Raw genomic sequence first — 19,175 nt, forward strand, 5'->3', positions numbered from 1 at the left:
AAATAATTTTCGCGCATACGTCGATAAGTGGATCGAGTCGCAAGATAGCTTGATAAGTGGATAAGATACGAACGCGAAGGAAACGTGAATTTTAAAATAAACGTCCTTGGAAACATTGTGCGGGACATCGTCGACATAAATTAGGAGTATCATTAGTGTCCGAAATATTTTCAGCCTTGATAGATTTTTAGTACCTTACGAATCGTAAGTAGTGTTCGTTTGTGTTAATTACGTGAAGTGCAAATTAGGAGAAATAGACGGTAACCCGACTAACGAATCGACGATAGACGGCGATAAGAGTACGCAAGTAAGTCCTTGTGTGGACGAGCGAAGGATTTAGGCTCAAGGGGATCCTGCATCCACATCCGTTCCGCAGGTTCACTGTCTACGACATTTATCCACGATGACTATCGCTATCGAGTGTGCACTGTACAGTGTGCAGGCACAAGACAAGTTCCAATAGCTTATACAAGGCACAAAAATGCAATCTAAAGTTCAAATTCCACGGTATAGATCAAATTCATAGGTGCGATACCTTCGCTTGTGATCTTAACGATCGATCGTGACATAAAAGTTTTAATTAATTGCTACTCTATCGATGTAAATAAACGCGTGCGAAGTTAAATTTACTGGATAAATGTCAAGAAAAGTAGATCGAAACATATAAGGAAGTTTAATCTTGCGTCGGTGGTACGGTACGAAGCAGTAGAACGGTATAATTATGCAAATCGGTAGCGAAAGTTTTTAATGAAAATTTGTAATTTTGAATTTTCTAAGAACTCTAAACTTTCCAGATGCGATGAAAATGTTAATCAAATGGTGTTTCGATGTCTCAGTGAAACGTTCTACGTCGATCTGTCGTTTGCATTTAAACGCGTCTTTCCCTTTCCGTCCCTTCGTTTTAACGATGGCTCTTGGTTTTGAAAACATAGAAACGCGTATTTGGCTAGGAAGAACGCAACTGTTCCCAACTAATCCTGGAAAGTAGCGAAGGGCTCGATGTTGACAGCGTTTGTAAGGATAGATGGCACTTTACTTTCTTAGGCTGAGATTAAATTAAAGTAAGAGACAAACGAAGGCGCTAAACGTGCTTCGCTCCTGCGAACATGTGAAATATGTTAGTTCGAATTAAGGTGGCTAAGGCCATCGGTCACACTCCTATAGAATATACGTATAAATACTCGCGGACGATTTTCAGCGGCAGCGATTCGTGTTCCGCGTCGCCATACCGATCGCGATGCTGTTTTTCATTAAACGACATCTTTTTTTAACGAATCGTCGTTAACGTTTTTTAACGTTTTTAACAAATTCGTAGTTCTTTCGTGCTTTCGATCGTAGTCAATGTGCAAAACGATTCGATTAATTTTCGTCATATCGAACGATAACGATATAATTGCACGATACTAGCGCGAATAGCGTCCGTCTCTTCCATATTTCGTAGTCGTAACTAAGATCGTTCAACCGGATAAAAAATATCTCTTTACTCGTACGTAGTAGAATGCATGTTTGTAAGTGGATATTAATTATGCTATCTATTTCGTCAGTCGTTGTTCGTATCTAATTGGCAACTGGTACTGATAAAATATAATCACAGTGCTAAGAAACATTCTCTGCGATTTACATAAGTTAATTATCATTTTAAAGTAGTAAATACACTTAAAAATTACAATTTACTTCTGTACACGTGTACGTATCTTCACATTGCAACTGGCCTTTATACGTATTGTTGTAAATAATTTAAAGCTTGCACGAACAAATGGTCGTCAATATCGTTGAAAGTGTACCGTGTAATTTCGTGCTTGAGTTTAAGATAAAAAATATCAGCAGATACATAACGTTACTTTATCCTTAGCGATTCTCTTGGACTCAAGTAAGGACAGTTCTTTTATTCGCGCAAAGTTTGGTATTTTTCTTTTTAACTCGGAAATATGCGATAAAGAAACAAAAGCAAAAGTCGAAGACTCGAGCGAAATAAAACTGTCGTGATAATTTCTCAAGTTCGACGAGAACAGTCGATATCCGAAAAACTTTGAGCTATTTGATCAAACCATTTGAAATATGTACTTTTGTCACGCGATCTTTTTGAAACTGCACCAATACTATCACGAACGATTAATTTCTTTTAAATATTCGTACACTGTCATTGGATTATTCCGCAGACTCCTTAATATGGTATTGCCATTTGTCGGACTATAGTCTCTCTCTTTAACGTCTAATCGGAGAACAGTCGAACGTCGAAGAAAATTCGAATGGTAACACGTTCGAAATGTAACGATAAAGAACGCGAGAGATGATTAAAGAAAGGGTTCTTACACGCGTGCAGCTTTTTATTCGTAGCATCTAACTCTGCTAGCTCCCTGCGGTAGATTTTCGTAGGATTTTATAATAATTTCTGGTCACGTACGGGATATGCATGAACTTTAAAAAGTGGCGCCTTTGTGCTTACGGAATATTAAAGCCATTCATATTTACCAGCGAGTAGATACCTACTGTAGACACGTAATAACGCACAGTCCTTTTTCTTTTCGTTTTGAAATTATCGTTCCTTTCTGTTCGTTTGCGTATTCAACGTAAGACGACGCTATTTCGTTACTTCCGATGTTCGGATTCATTGCCGGCTATTCTACTTCGCTACTTCTGATTCCGGCCTATGAATATGAATCGCATCAATTACATGGAACGTGATCTAACTTACCGGCTACAGGGTGTTAAAAGAATAACGGCCGTCAGCCTTTTCCACGCAGAGCGTCGATTTGGCCAAAGAGTTATTCTTACACAGGTTAGCTATATCGCGTTGCATGCATTTATACGTTATTCGTTTATGCGAACATACGGTATAGTTTCATCGAAATATACGATCGAAATACGTGGTTCGATTGATTCATTGGCAAGTATGTAAAGATATAACGGCAATATGATTTTGACTTTAGTGAAAAATAGGAAATATAGTCACCCATTGGCTTTTCGTGTTATTCGTTTGACGTAATAATCTTTAATAGAAGAGAGAAAAAAACTTACTTGCAAAGTGAGAAGCGTTCGTCGATAAATAAATAAATAAATAAATAAATAAATAAACTAATCCGAAACTACCGTAACGTTGATCCGGTGCGATCGTACGAGACAGTAAATTTAAAGAACGAACATATTGCTGCCGAACGTTACTAAGAGAAACGCGACCGAGGCAAATACGTATAACGTGGAACTTTTAGCGATCTCTACTGTGTTATATAATCCCGAAGTCGGAGAAAGAGCAACGTAACGTATCCTCGGTAATGCGGATGCGGGAGGCGGTATCAGCAGTCATGCGCTAGCCTGCCTCTCGATCCCTCGAGTCCAACTTTTCGTAATGGATGCAGGACGCATCTATCATCCCTCGTCATCAACGTCAAAATCCTGGCCAAACACGGCAGCCATCGGCCCGCCACTGAATACCGACTACCGAATACAAAAGAGCAACCAACGAATAGCAGATAGTACGTTCAGCTACTTTCTAGCTTCTTCCGTCTGAACGCGTTCCGTCTATTGGTCTACACACGCGTGCTCGTTACCCAAAACTACTCGTTATTCCGAGATATTCTTATTTCAGAATTCTAACCAACCGTGCCAGCATCTGCGACCAAAGACGCTGATTCGACTATCGCTGCGTAATAACGTACAGTGGTAGGTCAAAACGACGAATCGAATCTACTTTTATTATCGAAAGGAGACATTTAGCAGAAGCGGAAAATGCGTCTCGTACACGTTCAACGATATAGCCGAGTTCAACGATGTTCCTCGGAACAATTCGTTCGTCCGACGATACGCGTTTCTTTGTTTCATTTTGCTCTATACTCCACAGAAGAAGTACTTGATAACAGTTTGAAGCACAGTTTTTCGATAGGAAGCATCGTTCAACGAATTTTCACGAATTTTCAACGTCCATGCGCGATGCATGAAATCGTTGCTACGTTCTGCATTCTATGCTCCAATTGTCGAAACGCTGCGCAGGAAATAAATACAAGCAACGTTCCTTTTTCAGAAAACTTTCAATTTGATTAAATTTCAGCCTCGGCTTCGGTTTTCTAACTCGTGCGAGCTCTTCTAATATCATCCAATGAATTCTTTCGACCGACTTTCTTCTTCCAATGGAATACTATCATTGTTAACCATACCTTGCCTTTCGTCCATCCATTTAGCTTCAGTTTAGGTTTAATTTTGTACGCATGGCGTACGATTAGCAACATCTGGAATATTATTCGTTTTAAAGTATCGAATTCGCACAGTATGGAGCAGGGAAGATTTAACGTTTAAGCTGCACAGCCTCCCTGGATGGGCTTTCGTTCTTTCGGGGATAGTTTGAAAATCGATCGAATTTTAGTGCAGGTAGATCATCTCTTACACACTGTACGTATTTTTTGAAAATCTTGACAACCTAAACGATACCTCGGCACGAGCAACGACTGAGTAACGCATTCGACAAAAGAAAATAAATTTTCTTCGCGTAAAATCTTAGCATTTTGGCAGAGCTACTTTTAGACTAATAAAGCGAAATACGAATACTTTTTGCTCATTTTGCGTTCGATTTGTATTTCTCTTTTCTGACTATACGCTCTCTGTGGTTTCGGTGGCTTTAAATCGGAATAGCAATTACTCTCCTGTTAACGTTACTCGTAGCAAAAAGTCGATGCCTTTGCAGAAAGATCGTTCCATTTCCTCCGTCAAAGAGATTATCGCTCAAGGTGTGCGAAGTCTTAACGAAAACGAACCGAAATCTCGTAATTCTGATAATAAGAATAAGGAATATCAAAGTGGAGGGACCGCTGCGCTCAGCCTGAAAACGAACCACCAGTAATGACCTAAGTTTGTCACGGAGCGGTTTGAGATAATAGCGAGAGGTTAGACGAGCGCGTGGTCAAACACTCGGCGACCCGCTGGATTACATCGCAATCCGAACGGTATAGAAAGCAAATTGTTGGAGCAAATACGACGTTCGCCCATTTGAACTTGCTTCCAGCCTTCGATGAAAGTGGAATATCCTTTGAGTTTCTTGATTGTTTCCACCTTAACTTCTGGCCCAATTCCCTTGTCGAATAATTTTCCTAATTTCGTCATGATCTATCATTCTGTGAACTGTTGAATGAAAACGTCCTTGGAAACGAGCCGAATTATTTCTGGCTGTTACTTCAAATCGCACTCGCAAATCTAAATTTGTCGAATACAAGCGTAGACGCTTTTTTTTTTTTTTTATCAAAGCTTCTCTCCAAAGCACACATTCTGATGTAGATAAATTTTCCATCGGGAAAAATTGAACGGTAATTTGTTCGGCGAACGAGCAAACTCGATAGAAGAAGAGGAAATTGCATCGAAATGGATTCGTATGCAACGCTAAGTGCATTCAACGTGATAAGGCAATATTTTAAGAATTTTAATACGGTTTCCGTGCTTTAAAGCGTAAAGTTTTATTTCCCTGTGTCACCTGAGTCCGCTATATTTGCAGGTATTCTATATTTATAGCGTCCCTCGGAAGCTAATGCATTGCAGTAAGGTCGTTTCATACTTTATATTTATCCGTTGTTTCATAATCCAGTCCTTAGAGTCACTAATTCAAGGCAAAGAGAACTCTATCGGAATAAGAATTTTTTATGGAGTTATTTGTTTCGTTAAATTCGCTAGTCTAATAACGTCGTGTACGTTACATAAAGAAAGAACGATTATCCAAGCTGGACGAAATTGCTTAGGCGGCTAAAAACGATCGATGGACGAATAATGCTTAATGGATAGGAACGTACGGGATGAACATATTTTACAAGAAACTTATATTTTACTGGAGAGGTTTACGGCTTAATTTGCCTTTGTTGCCGCGAGTACAGATAATAAGAGTAATGTGCCGTGATTATAGAGTTGGTCGTTGTATCGCTTTGTTACCGTCTCGCAAGACCAACGTGAAAACTCTCGTCCGCTTTCTGCGTAACTTATCAAAATCAAACTGGCCGTACATTTAGTGGAAAAAATGCTTTACACGACTTTAATCCGGAACGCACTGGTCGACTGCTTGAGAAACAAAGCAAGCAGGACTACTCGGAAAAAGTATTTAGCTGAGAGAAAAGTTTGTATAGAAAATGCAGATTTATCGCATCCTTGAATACTCGTTCTTCGTACTCGCTTTGTCCGTAACTATTCGCTCGAAGCGAACTCAATGAGAATTTAACGCAACGACAACCAAGTTGCAAATTCTGTCGGTTTTCAACTTCAGGAAAATTTATCGATATGATTTCTAGTAATCGAGTTTAATTCGATCGAAGCGGAGCTATTTGTTCAAAGTAGAGCGCTTGTGACGATTATGTTTACCATATTTTCGGAAATTGCGCGAATAAATTGTTAAGCGAAAATAACGTTGTTGGCAAAGGCGATGTTGGAAAATGCGTTAAAAAGGATGGGAAGGGAGGAGGAGAATCCGTGCGAAAGGACAGACCGAGCGACGAGCAGGAAATACGTTACATGTCGGATACACGTAGCATGTTAATTAAACTCTCATTAGTCGGGTATACTGGGTTGACGCGGTTTTTAAGTTAAGGCCGGAAGTTTACGATTTGAGATAGGACGAGCGAGTACTATCTCGACTGGAAACGCGAGATGGTTTATCGTATGCAGGTAGTAGCCGCGAGTATGCAAGTACTTGCCAATGAAACGTTTTATTGTTTATTTTTTCATGACCGCTGGCTGTAATGAGAACTAATTTTCATATGAATCCGAGTACCATGAAAGTTGCAGTTAAATAGAGCAAGTTTTTCTGCCATTTCTATGCTCCCTCCGTTCTTCCTAAGAATATACTTCCGGTATATACGTACGTACATGGTATACGCACACTTCCGGGCCGTTTCGAGGTAAAAATAAAGAAGCACCACCGGGCGTGCCACACCTATTCTACTGTACCTTCAAACATTTTTTTCATTCCTTGTCGTCTCTTTATTCGCATTTCCACTACCGTGCAATCCCACATATTACTCTGCCGTTGAACGCGTGTTTTAACAACGCGTTCGGAGTCGTTGCCTTTCGCTTCTGCTCGTTTTCCTTCGTTCCTCCCCAGCTTTCTCTTTCAATGGATTCTTTGCACATTCTTGCATCGATACACTCTGTCCCTCGATGCTTTTTCCATTCTACCGGTTATTTTCATTCGAGAAAAGCCTATTTGTCTTTCCAAAATTTCGTGATAAATCGTCTCCACAGTTTCAACGTAATTCTCATTGTGGAATTCGAATCTCGAGATTTCGACTCTATCCGTAATTACTTTAATCGCAATAGTATTTTCGAGACCACTCGGCTGAACGTGGCCACTTCCGATGATCCACCTCGATGCGACAATACGCGAACCGACAAACGTGGTAAAGAGAGACTCGTTGCTTTCGAGGAATTTGCATTTCTCTTCGCTCTATTGTTCGTTAAAAGTCATTCAATAGCCATTCAGTTAACTAAATCGCCGGCGTATGTAACGTTGTCCGATTGCTGGTAAAAAAGCTCCAGCTTGTCGCATGTTATTTTATTATGGTCGTTGAATGGCGCTTGATTGATCGCTCCGTGTTTGCTGTATGCGAGTTCTTTTCGAGAGCTGACTGGCATGCGTGTAGCGACTCGTCTCTTCGAATCGATCGAATTTCACGCGTTCCGGTGCTCCGCTTTTTTTCACCTAGAACTAATTAATCGTCGTCGCTATGCCGCGTCGAGCAAATCGCTCTCCCCCTTTTGGTTCTTCTCCTACGAAAGAAACGCAAATTTTACCTAACTTTGCTGCAAGTTAGTCGCAAACTGCCACCGAAAATCAACCAAGTAACGTTCGTTTCGGAACGAACTTTGACGGTCTTAACGATCTTCGAACGATTTGAAATCGATTTCAAAAAATCGATCTGCGTCGCTAATTTAAAGCAAGTATCGTTGCGTTTCGGCGTTTTTAGCGTCGACGTTAATTAGAAAGGCAACGAAGGAAATCGAGCGTAGAAGATACTCGTTTCGAATTTGTAAAATAACAAAGGGTAAAATATGATAAGAGCGGAAGTTTAATTGGAAGCATTTTGCGCGACGGTAAGATCGCGTGCTCGTTGAATAATTTTGTCGGCGAGGAGAAATAGAAGGTCCTGCATAACGAGTGATAAGGGCGAGCAGAGTGCCAGGTCTTTATTATCGGCATTGGTGGCTGGTTTATTTGCAGTTTCCAGTGAAGAGAAACGGACGTGGCGTCGAATCGTAGGGACGAAGGTTGGGATGGCGCGATAGCACAGCGTGCTTTCGTAGAATGGGCAAAGCTCTCCTCGGTAGGTGGATAACAAATGGACCGAGGTAAAGGTAAGGTAACGTTAACGTTAACCAGGTTGCAGCAGTTTCGTCGTTTCTATGTCGTGCACGGAGTCCAAACAGATCGAAAGAACGTTTTTCCGTTGAAAGATTCGATCCTCGGTCGTACAGTTTATAAGCTTGTAACAATCGGCATCGAGGGATACAAAGTTTGCTCGTTTCGTTCGTAATAGCCGCTTCACCGACACCTTGAAACATATCGTCGCTGGGGTTATCGCGTTCAAACAGTTTCTTTATTTTCTTCGGTTGCACGCACGAGATGTCGTGCCGTGTGTGCCAAACTATTCGGCTGTCCTCGAACGATGCAAATATTACAAATTCTGTTCGCGATGGTGCCATCTTCCTCTCTCGGTTACTTACGAAAGAACTACGCGAACGACGAAAATCGATGAAAATTTTCCTCACTCGCGGATCTTCCACCAACCTACTACGAACGAATACCGATCGATCCTCTGCCGAGCTACGCTTTTATTTCTAACTTTTGATTTAATCCTGTTTTCAGTTGGCGTTACAACCTTCCTATCTACTTAATTCCTATATAAGCAGATAAAATTAGTTGACTCGATTTTCGCGATAGATTAATAATCTATTTCGCGATTATCACGGATTTAAATGGACATTTTATATGGAAGATAACCAAATAAATTGTTACTTTGCATTTTAATTAATATTGTTGAATATTTGTCGAATTCATTTGTCATTTGTTATTTGTCATTTACCATTTGTCATTTGTAATTTGTCATCTACCATTTGTCATTTGTCGAATATTTGAACATTGAAAATTGGAACACCTTTTTACTAATTTCCGATAATATCGACATTAACGACTCGCTCGTTTCCTCAACTTCATATCTGCCACGCGATTAATTTCTTTGTTATCCTATTCTTATACTCATTCTCTTCTAAAGTATATATTTTCGTTGTATCGACGAAACTTTTGAATAGACGAATACGCGTTTCATTGGAAGTTTTCCAATAGTAAAGAAAAACAAAGCTCGCGATTAGCGAGGCAAGGTATGTACGCAAATTAGTTAACTGTCACTAATGCTGTGACAAATTATGCATTTAAGTAGAAGGAAACACGAGCTCGTGGAAAAGCTTTGCGACGAAATTGCGATTAAAATCGTTGAGGTGCGTACACGCTTAGTAGAATCAAAAAGTCAGTCTTTGATCAATTTTTATTTATTATTATTATTATTATAATTATTTATGTTTGTACGGTACTTTGTCTTGACGTTGAATGTAAAAATGTAAACGGTTGTCGTTCGCGACGAAGGAAGACTCTATGCAAACCACGTAAGCATCTACCGGTTTGAACGAAACGCGACCAACAAATGCAACAACGATAGTGTTAAAAACGTTTTAGCTGTTGCATTTATCGTATTGGAGACGTTCGTAAAACTAGTATAGCGTAGAAGCAAACGACAAAATAAACGGAAGAAACGTCGATACGTTCTTTGAATCTTTTGTATCGTAAAGGTATTATTCGATTTTTGTTACTCGTTGGTGATTTTTTAAATTTTACACATGCGAAATATCTCTATAGAATAATCCTGATATAAAGCCACGTGTGATCTCGATTTATTTTCGAATTGCAACAATAGCAGTGAAAGCGACGCGGTTCACGAACGTAAAACTACACGTTCTTGTTTTTACAAAACAGCATCTTAAGATTTCGATAGAATCTCTGTAGGCGAAATTTTGTAATTTTGCCACATCGTTATGGCGACATTAAAAAAGGAAACGATACGTAAATTTGAATAAAATGTATTTTGACACTAAGAGTCGAACAAAAATTATTGCGTTAAGGAAAAAATGAGGACAAACCTAGCGATTATCATATGTCAATTTGTCAAACTACGATAATGACAGGGCCTGCACACGCTGGAAAATCGATTTTATATCAATGTCATCTATTCCCCTGTTGACGTAAAAGTAGGATCGCGATCTTGAAATTGAAATGACCGCGGTAGTAGAAGCGTGTGAAAGGAAAAAGAATCGAGTCGGACTAACGAGGAATCGGTGATGTCGAATAGTGAAAAAGATTCGTGGGCGGAACTGTACGTTATCGCCGTTTCACACATCGACACATTCGTCTTTCGTTCTTGTCCTACGTTTCTATTTTTTCGGAAACTACAATTCCAAATAGAGTGTCGCGACTTGTATGATTGCACCGCGCGTTTCTCTCGAATGAACATTTATTTAACGCGTTATACGACATAAAAATGAGCGGTCCTGTTGGTTCCGATTGGTGAGATCTTTGACTCGCTCGAGGACAATTGTCGTTGATTCTGCTTTGTGAACCAAGGAACATGGTGGTCTGTGCGTTATCGAAGGAAAAAAAATCTCGTCACCGACTCGTCGGAGGTCGTTTGTACGCCGAGCACGTGCTTCTCCTTCTAGAAACGAAAGTAAGTTTCGCGGATTCGAAGTAGTCCAATTCATAAAAATTTATGAGGAAAATGAATTGTCCGACAATCTCATCTCGAAATTCTGTAACGGATATTTATGAGAATCTTGGCCGGTTACCTCTAATAACTATAATCTTAGTTGTCATAGTTTCCGTCTTCGATAAATGTGTCACAAGGTCGAATACACGACGATGTTTAAAATCCGTTTGCGTAAAGAAAGTGAAAATAAATCTTTTAATGTTCTCAACTTTAGTTTGATGTGCTATTACTTTGAGACTTTAAGACGCCACTCCTGACTTACTTCGCATATCTATGTATGTAGGTAATAGATCGATCATAAATTTCAAAGTTAACGAAAGCGTCGCGCAAGACGATTGCCTAGTATTTAAGAACATACATATGGTAATTGTCGAAATGGTAATTGTATGTAAGTGCGAAATTCAGATCGCGCGACTACGAACGATTAGTCGAAAGATAGAAATTGTTCACTGGTTTTATAGCTTCTTTTCTTTCTAAAAATCTCTGACGTATCTTAAAAAATGATACTACAAATGTTGCGGAATTACATATATCTAGCCACTGCTGCGCTCTTTTATACTTTCTGCGGTCATAAAACGGCTTCTATTGCATTTTTATCTATTTGGCATGGTTCTTTTCTAGTTACCTTTCAATCTCATTCGTTCATTAACGATAGTTTTTCGCGCATTTTATTTTCGTCCATCTAGATTAAGTTATAATATATTAAAAATAAAGGTAAAAGACAAAGTTGTAATATCTACATGAAAGTTGATATAACGATACCGCAACGTATGTAAGTATATCGTACGAGTATCTCGCGACATGCGATTGGTCGTTGCAGTAATTTTTTATCGCAGCATTCACCTTTGCTTTATTCTCTATATCCATTTGTTATCGGTGAAAAATATAACCGAGAACCCGTGAATTTTAACGCTGTGCCTGACATTTTCGGTTTCAATTAGGTTGGGCAAAGATAAAAAAGAATAGATTGAAAAAATAAATCATTGTTTCCTCGAAACAAATCAAATTCATCAATGATGTAGAGAATTGCAAGAAAGATTTGCGATTCGTATTAAATTATTCGTGAAAGATTTGCCAAAGGAATAGTTCGCGGGAGGTGATCGCGAACATTTTTGCTCGAAACGAGACCGCAGCTACTACGCTAATTCTTGCGAATAGCGTTTGTGTCCATAGTTTCGATTCCTTTGTTTCGCTGGCGAAACGAAACAGCTTTCAGCGACATCTAATACAGCTGAATAGACTATCCGACGATTTTTACAATCTCCAGACTGGTGACAAAAGCGACAAAGTCGGGCCGGCGAAGATCTATGTCACCTCTAACGCATCACTGCGGTCTCTTCCCGTGAAATATTCATGCAGCTAGCCGAGAAGGTTCAACATTTGGTCACCGACAAAACTGTCCTTACGTTTCCGTACAAATACAAATTTATCCGCCAGAAATGTGCTCTGTTCGGCCTTAGGTGTATTCATCGAGCGCACAGTAGAGTCGCTAATATCCAAATCATGTAGGGAATAAGACACCGATCAAAAATTATCTATCGCTATCGGTGTATTTAGCAAACTATCGTTAGAAATTCTTGTTATTCGATTAGAACTAGCGTACAACGATGCTTTCGCGTTATACCGAGCTAGATATTACGGTATGCTTAGTAGTAGTAATATAGTAGCGCGTAATGTTCGTTAACGTGTCGTATAGCCAGCTTTTCAACGTGTTTTTAGCTGCCATTAGCGAAAGCATCTCTGCGAAGCTTCCGCGGAATTCACGTCGAGACAGCAGCAGGAGAATTCGCCGTGTTTTACATTGCTTCTTATTGCACAATGAATGTATTTTCAGGTAACATCGATTCTAATATTTCATGTTTTCACGGAGATTGTTTATAGTGGGGATATTGAGTAAAAGTGACAGGAATCGATCGAATCATTTCATTTTTCATTTATTTCAGAAAAAACTGGGCTTTCCGAGCAAATTTTATATTGAAATATTCAACAGATATTCCAATAAAGCAAAAACTTATATAAAGTTTGGCAACGATCAATCTGATTGTGCGAGATACGCTACTTTCCATGTGAATCGCTTACCCATGCATCGGTAGGTTTTGCTAAAACAAATTAGCGAGATCCACTAAAAAAAAAAACTGGTAACTTATGAAATATCGACGTAATAAGATATATCATATATGTATTTAGGTACTTTCCGATGAAACACGGTTCCTTTTTCCACGGTAACGACAATTTCCACGAAATACTAATGCAGGTTCTTTGAAATTCATCTAGAAACTGAAGCTTTCTGCTTTACGTAACTGTTCGAAATTAATAGGAGAAGCTTTTTATTCGAAGTTCTATACAGATTTTAGACAAAGGTTTAAAAAGAGGCGAGCATCTGAGTGCTTCGGATTTAGTACCCTTGTTCTTCTTCTTGTCCCCAAAGTAAAGAGCAAACGAAAATTGATTGATGTTTAATTCGTAACAAGTGCACAAATATATGTATAGTCGACTTACAGATTTAACCGGAGTAACGTACGTCATAAATTTCCTTCGTTTTTAGATGGAAGAGTTCCTTGATCTTGCAAGTCGAGGAGGACGAGCTTTATTCTTGAAGGGGGTGATATATTGGCTTCTGATATCAGAGCTGACTGTCTGCAGAGACACGATTCGCTTCCAGAAAGTTCGAAGATGGCTAGACATAAATATTCAAAATTTTCGGAGCGCATCGTCGTCGTAAATCTACCACTTATTCCGAGTTTGTTGGTATTTAGATTTCATTATCTATTCTCGTCTCGCGAACAATCGTCCGTTATTTTATAGCGTTTGATCAATTTTCGCGTTGTTTTCATTTTGCTTTTAAAAAGGAACTACTTGAGATTTTGCGTTCATTTTTTATGAAAACATTGTTTTTCAAATATTTTTTATCAAAAAGATTTTAATACTATTTGAAGCATTTTTATAGTATACGATAAAATTAAATGCATATATCGGTAGGTAGTACGGTATCGTTTATCGCGATCGATTAAATATGTACGTATGGTCGTTTTATTCGAATTAGGATAATCAAAAAGCGATTGGTGGAAGTTCGATGAACGAAATCTATCACGCGTGAAACAATGGTCGACAAATGAGATGGTGAAGGCAATTGTCCGAATCCTGATGGTTTGTGCATCGTGCAACCATTGTCGGTCCTTCTTCTCTTTCCCGTTAGTCTCTTTCTCTATTTACTCGGTTCTACGTGATCTCTACAACACAAACTGCATGGAATGCAGAAACCAGCTAGAAAATACCCATCGTCGCGTCATTCGACGCTTCGACGAAGCACCAAAACATTTCCCTGCCGCACTTCTCTGCTCGCCAATGGGATTTCCGATTGACAGTTTTGAATCTGTTGCACCAAATTTCCAACGGTCGAGATTTTTTAGTTCCTTCGTCATCTTGCTCCAGCCTTTACCGTATGAACGATATGAGCGTCTTTCGGCACCTCAGGCTTTCTGCTCTTTTACTCGTTACGTATTATCTCTCTCGTTAAATATCATACGTGTAATGCTCGCTTTCTGCTTACAAGCGCACGCTGAGTTCTACGAAAATTCTAAAAATCTTTCTCAGCTTATTTTGTGTAATTGCACCTTAAAATTACGTCGACGGCATACACGAACGAAATGACGAAATAAAATTGAAATTTTACCTTCTTCAAAATGAAAAATACCAACGATAGCAACAAAGGTATAGGTGCCTTAAATTTTAGGTCGCATAAGAAAAAAGCAAGGAAGAGAGAGAGAGAGAGAGAGAGAGGAAGAGAGAGAGAGAGAATAAGGTTTTGCCCGCAGCGCGGCGAAGCGAGTTTTGAACTTGGCTACAGGGTTACAGTTATTTCCTCTACCCACGGCAAACGACGTCGTACAACAAAGCATTTACTGGGCGAAGCAGCAGTATCGTAAATACGATACCAAGTTGAACAGGCGTTCGAATTCCAAGCAATTCTCTTTGACATTCTCCCTGCACAGCTTTTACGGTCACCTGATCGCAATCTCATCAAAATTGGGTCATACAATGCTCTAGTTGCGCCATTCGAATCACCATTGTTCACCGTTCTTTGATGCTATATTTTAATCATTGACTTCTTTTCATTTAATTTCAATATGCCGCTCGTTGAAACGGAATCAACGAAAATTAAAAAGAAGCATCGCCGAATACTGTATTAAGAAAATTTTATATCGTATTTTAAAATCTTACGTCAATATTGTCTACTCTAGTGTAATCCACTGCTCATCGAACTTTAAATATGTAGATAATGTATGTACGTATATACATATATACATATGCACATGTAGTATCGTAAATATAATTTTATAATGATGATTTATTTACGATGAATGGATTGTTCAGATGTTGATTTATCGCAATAATCTATCATGGTCTAGACAACGCAATAGTTAACTTGTAATTCTCGTCACAATAGATCCAACGCTCTCTCTCTCTCTCTCTCTCTCTCTCTCACGCGAACCACACTCTCACGACACGCTGGCAACACTCTCACTTCTTGATTTGCACTCTCCGACTCCTCCATATGGTACTGCCCGCCCTTCGATCTTTTTTGTCTTCTCTCGGAGACGACCCCCCACTACATTCGAGTCACGCCACCGTTCGCGCCTATGATCGCGTACGCACCTTCCTTGTGTATGTGAAAAAACGGACCGAAGGCGAATCGATGTTTCTGCAACTATACGCTGGTCGCTACATTGTGTGCATTTCGTCGCTACATTCTGTCTGCGGCACTGCATTGTACTATCCCGGGAAATTCGAACTTAAATATATGATGGATCAAGCGTATGCCCCCCCCTTTTTTTTGATATTACATACATGTACTCGATCTTGCAGTTATTTCGACAAACGATATAACTAAATTATATTAATGCTCATTTTTTAATTTCATCGAAAAAATTTGTTCTTTCTTTACTTTTATATTACTTGCACTTTCATAAATGTGTATTTTTGAATATAAGTTTGATCAAATACGACGATATCGATCGTTGACAGATAGAGGAGGATCAACTGAGAAAAAATACTCATCGGATGAGAGAAAGGTTTCCAAACGCGATCAAATGATCATCAAAGAACGGATTAAAGAATTTTCGAAAGTGACAAGTATGTGTGAAACAACGCATCGGTACGTTAAATATGGTAATGAGTTTCAACGCATAGGCTACCAATAGTCATCAATTATTCTGAATAATGGCATGCAAATAGGACGACGCGTAGGCAATTAATGTCACTATTTGCACAGGCTTATCCTTGGTGCATAGGACGGGTTGGTACAGAGTTGCTGTACATGTACATGTATATTTGTCGATCGTAGGTAACTATAAACGGGTGACAAACGTGATACCGATCGTCTGTTTATAATATAGTTTGTATTGTCGTATTATGCTCTATACAGTATCGTTCGAGACATTCTCATTCGTGGTTCAATGAAATTTCAACGATCAATTGGTAATTGATACGTTCCAAGTTCACAATGATGACAACGATAATATTTTGTTCAAATATGTAACAATAACAACAAAGTTATACGATTAACTTTACCTTTCCTAGGATATAAGTGTCCATAATGTAATGTATTATACGTATAAACACCGTAGCAATTGAAATACCGATTCATACAAAATTAAGAATCGTTTAAGAGACAGATACTTTGATTGCCACCACTGCATCGTTTTACTATTTTTTGAACGATTCGATTGACTGTCCACGTTTTTGTACGTAATTATATCTCAACGATCTAACAGTATACGTAGCAAGGATTTCTACAAATATGTAACGTTTGATCTCTCCTTACAAAGAGATCAATGGCAAGTTTTATCAAGCTGGTATCAGCCAATTTATCGTTCTGTTTGAAACCGTGGAAAAAGTATATTTCTTCGAAGCTTCCTGGTTCCGACGACCTTTTTCTAATTGCCCTTGTTTCGTCTTTCAGGCGTTTACACTTCAAAAGGTTATATTGATCGCTGGTTTCCGTATAAGAAACAGAATATTTTAGAAAACATCGATATTAATTAGCTATGATGTAATTCAAACATGGTCGATGACAGCCTCGAGCGAAGCCGACACAACCTCTACTTGACACTTTGCTTGTTTTAGCTATAAACCTCTGTGGATTCAAGCTACTACGTTTTTAATTAGAGAATGACAATTTCCAATTACTCCTTCTGCTATTACGCTAAATGTCAATATTTGTAAGAGAAGTAGGTAATTTGTGTAATTTTTAGTGTCGATTCTCCCCATTTCTATTTTAGTAAAAACGCTCAGCACACCTAGATGGTTGAATTATCGATTTATACGAGAGAAAGGCTCGAGCATTTTTTACTTTTAAACTAAAGAATAGTTTGAAAATTCGTTAATGCGAATATTAACGTTCAACGTTAAGTAATTATATTTTTGAAAATTTATTTCCACAAATAAAATTTAACGAGTGGTATCGAATATCCGTTTCACCCGGCGGCATTGTTATCGCGAGTGCAGTTAACCAGATATTTTAAACGAGCTCCGTCTATTCGTCCTTAAAAGTTGCTTCAACCCTTGTTAGGAAATTTCTTAGAAAGTTGCGACGTTTATAGGTGTACGTTCATACGTATGCGTACGAGAGAATACCTAGACGAAACGTATGTGTTTACTATGTAACGCTCGTTGCGAAATAGTCAAGTTAATCAAAAGTTTTTACGGTGCATGATCGATAGCTATCCAAGAAAGATGTAAGAACTCGCGATCCATTGTCAGTCGGTTCGTTTCCCTGATCTCATTTGTTCGCAGCTGGAAAAAAACTCTTTCAATTTCGATCGTGAATTACGGCCGACCGCATTCGGTACGTGTTCGCGATTCCGTAATGTGGAAACCTCCGTGAACGTAACTAAAGAACCGGTCGAACACCAAACTCCCTCGCAGCTCAAATCGAATTATACGGATAATCAGAAAGTTAAAACTGCAGTCTATTTCCTGCCGCGAGAGCGGCCGATGTCAAATACCTTTGTTATTTAGGAAAATTGAAACCTGAACTAATTATTTGCGAATATGCGATCAGCTACTAAGTGTGTTATCGTTCATATCGCATTAAATCAACCGGTTATCAAGGAATTTCAAAATAATTATGTTATCTTCTTCTATCTATTACGTGCGCGAAAGCGATGATGTTTCGAAACGAACGAAAACTAATACGATCAAATAATACAGTCACAGAGAAATTGCGATGCTGTCCATGTATTTCGACGTATTCGTGTATCTCAGGTTGCTCGAGACTAATGAAAAAACTTTCTTACACACAAAAACCTGCTCCGAAGGGAGTCGCGGAACGAAGCATTTCTGTTTATTTCGTGCCAAGGATGTTTCGAAAGTGCAACACTATGTCCGTGCATCGTACGCGCGTGGCTTTTAATACGGAATTTCGGCCAACTACTTGAATTTTAGCCGATGTTTAACGAAGCCACTTCCAACGCGATTCGACGAGATATGCCAGTCTGAAAGGTTTAAACGTTCTATCGCTCGAACACATTATAAAATAACAACACATTATAAAATAACAACAATACAGAATGCAATAGAATTATTCAACTTCGGTGTTTAAAAGGACCATTTAAACGAAGCAAGCAAAGGACCTAGCTATTCGTTACTGCGTACTTACAAGGATCTCGTATTATGTAACTTTAAGGACGAGGGCTGGTGTCCCTATTGTGTATTCGAATTCCCCCTAAAATTTACCGTAGCCATCCTTTCGAGTATGCTGTTGCGCGCGTAGAAGCACAGCTACCAACATCCAGCAAGTGCGCTTGTTGTCGCATTTGATGCCTTGTTCCAACGTAACGCTGGCAAAGTCTCTGATAGAACCCCTTAACTCATTGTAACCAATTGTGCGAATTTGTCTTATATTTAGTTATTACGTTGACAACATGCGTAAGGAATTTGAAAGAAATTCTTAATAATAGATACTGTCGTTCTGAAAACGACACACGAATGACGCCTAACTCGTGAATAATAGATAGAAAAATTCATTTAGAAAGGATTTCTATCCTCTTCTGTGCATATGGAGACATTATTGAAAGGTTCCTCTGTCGAGGTTCTAAGGACACTCGGATGCCGGTTTCCGAGTGTCTCTATACTTTTGTGTAAACCTTAATTGGAAACGCATGCCGACATTGCCGACCCAAGAAATACGTACTAGTAAGAGTTATTCCGCGGAGATATTTTAACGACCTTCCTTTAGATAACGTTGCATACCCATTACTTTCTGAGAAAAATCTGTGAATTCGTCGGACGAAAGAAGAATGGAGAATCAGAATGAAAAAGAGCTAAAAATAGTAGAATAAATCGATAGTTTTACCTTCAACCTTTCTTTAATCGCTACTAACGTTATTCTTATTTATA

At 39.0% G+C, this 19,175-nt stretch overlaps 2 protein-coding genes across 5 annotated transcripts in view; one reads left to right on the plus strand and one right to left on the minus strand.

The window, feature by feature from the left end:
- Nucleotides 1-19,175, minus strand: part of LOC126874840 (lysosomal acid glucosylceramidase-like) — a 36,031-nt gene that overhangs the window by 6,472 nt on the left and 10,384 nt on the right. The window contains exon 1 of one of the 4 annotated variants that reach the window (XM_050637360.1): nucleotides 13,275-13,316. The exons of 2 other annotated variants lie outside the window; for them this stretch is intronic. In XM_050637360.1, the coding sequence (XP_050493317.1) occupies nucleotides 13,275-13,301 (27 nt within the window). In that variant the 5' untranslated portion in view covers nucleotides 13,302-13,316. Of the gene's footprint in view, nucleotides 1-3,018; nucleotides 3,199-13,274; nucleotides 13,317-19,175 lie in introns of those variants that run through there. One more of the 4 variants, XM_050637391.1, reaches the window with a different exon arrangement.
- LOC126874772 (tubulin glycylase 3A-like) overlaps nucleotides 10,196-19,175 on the plus strand; it is a 33,814-nt gene continuing 24,834 nt past the window's right edge. The window contains exon 1 of the mRNA XM_050637195.1: nucleotides 10,196-10,736. The gene's annotated coding sequence lies outside the window, so the exon portion shown is untranslated. The remainder of the gene's footprint in view (nucleotides 10,737-19,175) is intronic.

Source organism: Bombus huntii, chromosome 2 (genome assembly GCF_024542735.1).
Source record: "Bombus huntii isolate Logan2020A chromosome 2, iyBomHunt1.1, whole genome shotgun sequence".
Taxonomy (NCBI): Eukaryota; Metazoa; Arthropoda; class Insecta; order Hymenoptera; family Apidae; genus Bombus; species Bombus huntii.